Raw genomic sequence first — 5,674 nt, 5'->3', positions numbered from 1 at the left:
TGCCAAAAGGGCCTTAACCATCAGAGCCACGTCTCGACCACATCCATTGTTGAGGCACGGTGATAATGAGGCGAGTGAACCTAATTGGTGAAGTCTCGAAAGACAAAAGGATTTTAGGGGATTGAAAACCAAAGTGAGGCCAATGGACAATGTACAAAATGAAGGATTTTAGGGATAAAGGTGGAAGGTAAACCAAAGGCTAAAGGAGTTGCAAAGGAATGGTAAAACCAAGACACAATGTGAGGAAGATTGTCGTAGGCAGGAGGAGGACAAGGCTACCTCACCCCCAGATAACACGTTGAACCTTCCCCAAAGAATCCTAAACCAAGCAAACCAAAGTAATATAAATGTAGCCGACCCAGTGGAAAAAATTAAGAGCAAAGACAATACTAGTATACTTGTTGGAGTTGAGCTCCCATAATCCTAGAAGAGTTTAAGTGCAGGTACTCCCACCAGTGGGTATGCGGGCCACATGCAACCTTGCCAATACTTGGAAAATGTAGATAGTCTAGCTCATGAAATGGAGTGAAGGATGGAAGGCCAAACCAACATGGAAGAACAGCTTGGACCTTCCACGTTGCTTAAGGAACTACTATAGAAGCCGCAGAGGAAATATCCCATAGATAACCCGACAAAACGACATTGACACCAAATATCATCAATTTGACCCCAACAATTGTAGGAAATTGAAGAAGTTTCAAAGATTTCCAAATTAAAACAGTGCATTATCATTAAATGTGGGCGACACTATCCCTCTCTTTAATGTTTGGGGTGACAACGGAATAACAAATCCGCTCAGTAACCTAACACACATCTCAACACCCCATCAAATTTTTATTTATTTTTATATAATTTATTATTATATTTAAATTTTTAATCCCCTATCCTTATCACTAATGTAAGTAATTCATAAGAGAGTATCAATAATCATATTAATCCATAAGAGATAAGATATCCCTGCAAGAACTTAAGATTACCGCCTCGCTTGCCCGGATGGTCACATAAAGAGTGGCCCTGTCCCCACAAACCAAAAAACTCCTCAAAAACAACATAATTTCCCCACCCCACACTAACGTCTTTCAAGGGAAATGGCAAAAGTTGAAAAGCTACTTAAGGCGATGCAAATATTTTGAAATAAAGAGAAGAGTATCCCCACCTTCGAATGCCTATAATACTAGATCAGTGAGTGCTGCGATCCGATGTAGTGTAGGGTTTAGTGGTTCTGCATGAGGGTTCAGGAAGATTCAAGGGGTTTATCTCGGGATTTAAGCCTCTGACCGGATCAGTAGAGAGACTGTAAAATTGAGGTGCAATGGCTGTGTCTTCTTCACCTTCGACAGATTTCTCTTTCGAAGCCCAAGAATTAAGTTCGCTGTTATTGAATGCTTCCTCATCATCGTCTGATATTTTGAATTCATGCCGGGTCGTGGAATCCTTCATCGATAGGCACAGCTGGGATCAGACCAGGCATTTTTACATAACATGCTTCCCTGTTCTGCTCCGCAAGATCTTCGGCTTCGAGGAGGTCTTACAGCCGTCCAGCATTGGCGGATGGATCGCGCAGACCTCTGAGCATTCCGCGAATGCAGTCGTAAATCTTCTCTCGCCGTCTGGAGCTTTGTTTTCGTCAATCTTTTCCGCAGACGAGGAAAATGTGGTTCGCTATGTGTTTCCATCCGAGCGCCTTCTGGCGTGGATTCGTCACATGCTTCAGTCGGAGAGGGGTTTGCATATCTTATCTGAAGTCTGCCCTGCTTTATTTAAAGACCGATTGAAGGAGGACGGCCATGGAGGAGGTTTCAGGTGCAGTTGAATGCATTTGAGTATTTTATGTTTTGGTTTTCTTATTACGCTGTATGCAAAGATAATGATATTATGCATCGTTCGGATTCAAATGAAATGAAATTGGGGTTTAAGAAGGCTTCCCGGTCTCGTTTCGAGAAATGGGCGTCTTCTCTGCATAGTTTGCACGGTAGCCATGACAATGGAAGGCCTGTGAAGTTCAATTATAGCCCTTATTTACATCTTCTGAATTTGTATCTACACAAATTTGTTCCTATATCTGATTTTTGTGCTCCCAGTGTGTCTGTACATCATTTTTTCGAGGAGAATCCATCGATATTTTCTCGCGCCGAGTTTGTTGTTCATACCTTTGTACAGTTTTGGTTAGTGAATGACGATTTTTCGCCCTTACCTTCACGGGTTTGCCAGTCTTTTGGTATTTTGTTACCTGTTAATAATCGATATCATAGGTATGGTCTCCCCAGTGTAGAAATCATAGAGGCTGTGAAAATACTGGTCAATTATGTAAGCAGTACTTTGTGTTGTCCTCAAGAAGAGTTGAATTCTGGATGGAGAGATGCATCACAAATGGATACCTTGAGATTGAGGTCATTTTCCTTGCCACGGAGTAGTTTGGTTGTGCCTGCTACATGGTCCCTTCTGTTACAGAGGCCTTTGTACAGGTTTATATTACGAGCTTTCAGTTATTGGCCAGTAGGTGCTTGTCTGAAGAAGGCTACACACATTATTGATCTATGGTTGGATTATTTACAGCCTTGGAATATTGGTGAAGAAGGCGAAATGATGCCCGCTCTCGAAGAGGATCATTATTTGGAGGCAGAGAATAAGATGCTTAGGGATAGGGATCAACGATTGTCTCCACTTTCAGGTAGCTTGCTTCAAAAGCAAAAGACTGGTATTGATTCTGTGGGATCATTAGTAAAAAGAAGCACGAAAGAAAGTTGTTATGGATATAATGATCATTGGCAAAACTATGTTCTGGCTAATTATCCTTTTTATAGCTCTCTTGTTGTTCAGTTTCTTGTATTTGCCCACAAGTTCGTGCACATCAATACCAAGGCAGTTCTTCAGATGACTCACAAGGTGCATTGCTCTTTCCTTTATTCTATTATGTCTTATTGATAATAGCAAGGAATAGATGAATAAAATTTGACACTTCAAGCAAGACCCCATGTTTATTTAAAGCAAGATCCAATGGTGGATTAAAGGTACTTATTTCAAGGTAGGATCAACAATTAGGATTATTATACCTAGGTTTTGTATCTAGAAAATTCAGACATGAGGAATTTACTTTTGGAAGTGTGAAAATCAATTAGTTGGAACTTCCTCTTGCATGGGAATAATCACATAGCAAGAAAGGAGAAAAAGTGTTGTCCAGATCCGAATGTAGATTGCTGCCTTTTAAATATTGAATTTGCCTTTCTGTCAGTGCTATATTAACAGAAAAATTCAACATTAACAACAAATGATCCATTCCTGATAGATTAAGTTATGAGCAGTCTTCATGCATGTAAATGTAGGCTTGAATTTGATATAATTGTTTATTAGTTTAACAGACAAAAAATGTCCTTGGTTTATTTTATAGGCGTTTAAACTATCTTTCTTATTTTGCACTCAAATGCTTTATATGTGAAAATTACGTCGTGTTATTGAAACTTAATTTGGTTGTTAATTCAACAAACAAATAATTGTCTGTGGTTTAAATTAGAGACATTTAGATTAGCATCTATTTTTTGGATCTCAAATGCTTTGTGTCTGAAAAATACCTATCCAACTTATTATTTTATGTTGACAAATTCATTGTAGTTTAAATAGTTGTAGACAAGATTTCCAATCAAATAGCTAAGCACACCATCTATTTACAGTCTTTTGTGGAGGGTCATTTCCATAAATTATCATGTCTATTGCTCGAGAAACAATGGGTAAATTCAGCCTGATGTCATTGCATTGAAGTTACTTCTATTTGATAATTCAGCGAGCAATTTATATGCTTCACGTTTTGGACGAGTTCTACAAAGAAGGATTGAGTTTTGCATTTTACATCTGATAGGTACTTCGCTAACTTTGTATAATGGGCATAGATATTGAATGGATATGGACAAACTTGTGATCCCAACCCAAACCTGGTTTGACTATGCAATTTTGAAGAAAATGTTTTTTGGTATATTCTTATGCACTGTCAAGGGTTCTCAACACAAATTGGGAGTGATCATGTTTGCTGTCTTTATAGTATAATTGGGCTAGGAGGCTCATTTTACAGCCCAGTGTGAACGTGATGTGTAAGTATGTCCGTGCTCAACTTGGACTCTAGAGTTGACATGTGTCCCTCTTAAAATAAAAATAAAATATTCTCTAAATAGAAAAGTAATGTTGGCTATAATAAAAAAGGAAAAAAAAATATGCTATACATGTTTAATTAGTTATCCATTTGACCTATAATATAATTTCATGTAAAGTAATTAGAAGTAAAAAAAATTATGCGAGTAAGATGTTTAAACCTTATACTTTTCAAAAAATAAGTTAACACTTTATATAAATAAATTACTTGAAGATCTATATTAATAACTTGTGTGAATATCAACTTATGTGAATCCGTGCTTAAGATGGATCCATGCTGGTAAATCATAATGCTTTTCTGACCAAAAAATGTCCTGAATGTGTGTAGTAAGACTTGAAGATCTATATCAATAACTTATGTGAATATCAACTTATGTGAATCCGTGCTTAAGATGGATCCATGCTGGTAAATCATAATGATTTTCTGACCAAAAAATGTCCTGAATGTGTGTAGTAAGTCTGTTGCTTTCAAAGAAAATTGAAGTCCTAAGTTTCTCAAATCTTTCCCTATAATTGTCTGGATAATGTTGATATGCCAATAGTCGGCATTCGTAATCCATTCTCAAGTCACATAAGAAGTGAGTGCAACTCAATGTTACTTAGGTGGATCATGGTTGGGTGGGCAGTGGTCTTGCCTGAGACCTTGCGTTTCCTGCCAAGTTTGATGATTGTTTTTTAATGTCTTATTGAAAATGTTCCTGGATTTCAATATTTCACTGTTTTAGCTTGATCTTCTAACAAGTTCACTCCTTTGATAACGGTAGCAGTTGGTGGTTATTATTTCTAATTTGTTTCTTTTATCCAGATAGAAACAATACTTGAAATCCAATTTACATTCGTGCATTTTCCTTGTATATTCATGATCACTTTAATTTTCAACAGGTTTGGTATTTGGCTGAGATTTATGTCAGTTTATACTGGAGTTCATAGTACATGTATAATTTTGTTTGTTAATGTATTTTCTGACAAGTATATCAAGTGGGATTCAAAAGGGTGGACTGTGGTTATTCACAGTTGAATTTCCATGTGTATTTCATTGTATCATTAGAACTGAGATATGTAATGGCAATAACATCTTTTTCTGAACGTGTCCTTTGCAGTGTTACCTCTATTCTTTGCTTTTCCAGAAAACCGGTTTTATAATTTGTTAAAGTCTGTTGTATTCTAATGTAATATTTTGTTTTCATCTGTAGGTATTAAGTGTTTTGGTATCTTCAAAAGAGCTACTGTGTCTTATTCGAAGCATAGATTCGACATACAATGATGTGAAGTCGGGAAGTGCGCCATGCTGTTTTGACAGTTTGCATAAGGTTGTGCCTGCCATCCGAGAGTAGCTACAGGTCTTCCCTCTATGACCTATACAGTGTTCTGACGTAGGCTACCTTATCCAATGCACCATTCTTAAAAAGGTTTTGTTTGGAAAATGCCTCATTATATTAAGATGTTTCTTTGTGACTACTACAGGACTAGGAGGGTGATTTATCAAATTTTGAGAAAGGCAGTGAAATTACTCACTCTCCTTCGCAAAAAGAGA

The 5,674-nt window shown here is 37.3% G+C and overlaps 1 protein-coding gene across 1 annotated transcript; it reads left to right on the top strand.

Moving 5' to 3' along the window:
• Positions 1-1,875: 1,875 nt before the first annotated feature.
• On the top strand, positions 1,876-5,474 carry LOC149260136 (uncharacterized). The gene is made up of 2 exons (XM_089456844.1): positions 1,876-2,886; positions 5,334-5,474. Exons 1-2 carry the CDS (start codon positions 1,876-1,878, stop codon positions 5,472-5,474), a joined length of 1,152 nt encoding a protein of 383 aa, XP_089312970.1.
• The last annotated feature ends 200 nt before the right edge of the window (positions 5,475-5,674 follow it).

The sequence above is a fragment of the Pinus tabuliformis genome, chromosome 6 (assembly GCF_031772625.1).
Source record: "Pinus tabuliformis cultivar Carrire ecotype Pingquan chromosome 6, CPIR1, whole genome shotgun sequence".
Lineage (NCBI taxonomy): Eukaryota > Viridiplantae > Streptophyta > Pinopsida > Pinales > Pinaceae > Pinus > Pinus tabuliformis.
This window is presented reverse-complemented; position numbering and strand designations above follow the sequence as displayed.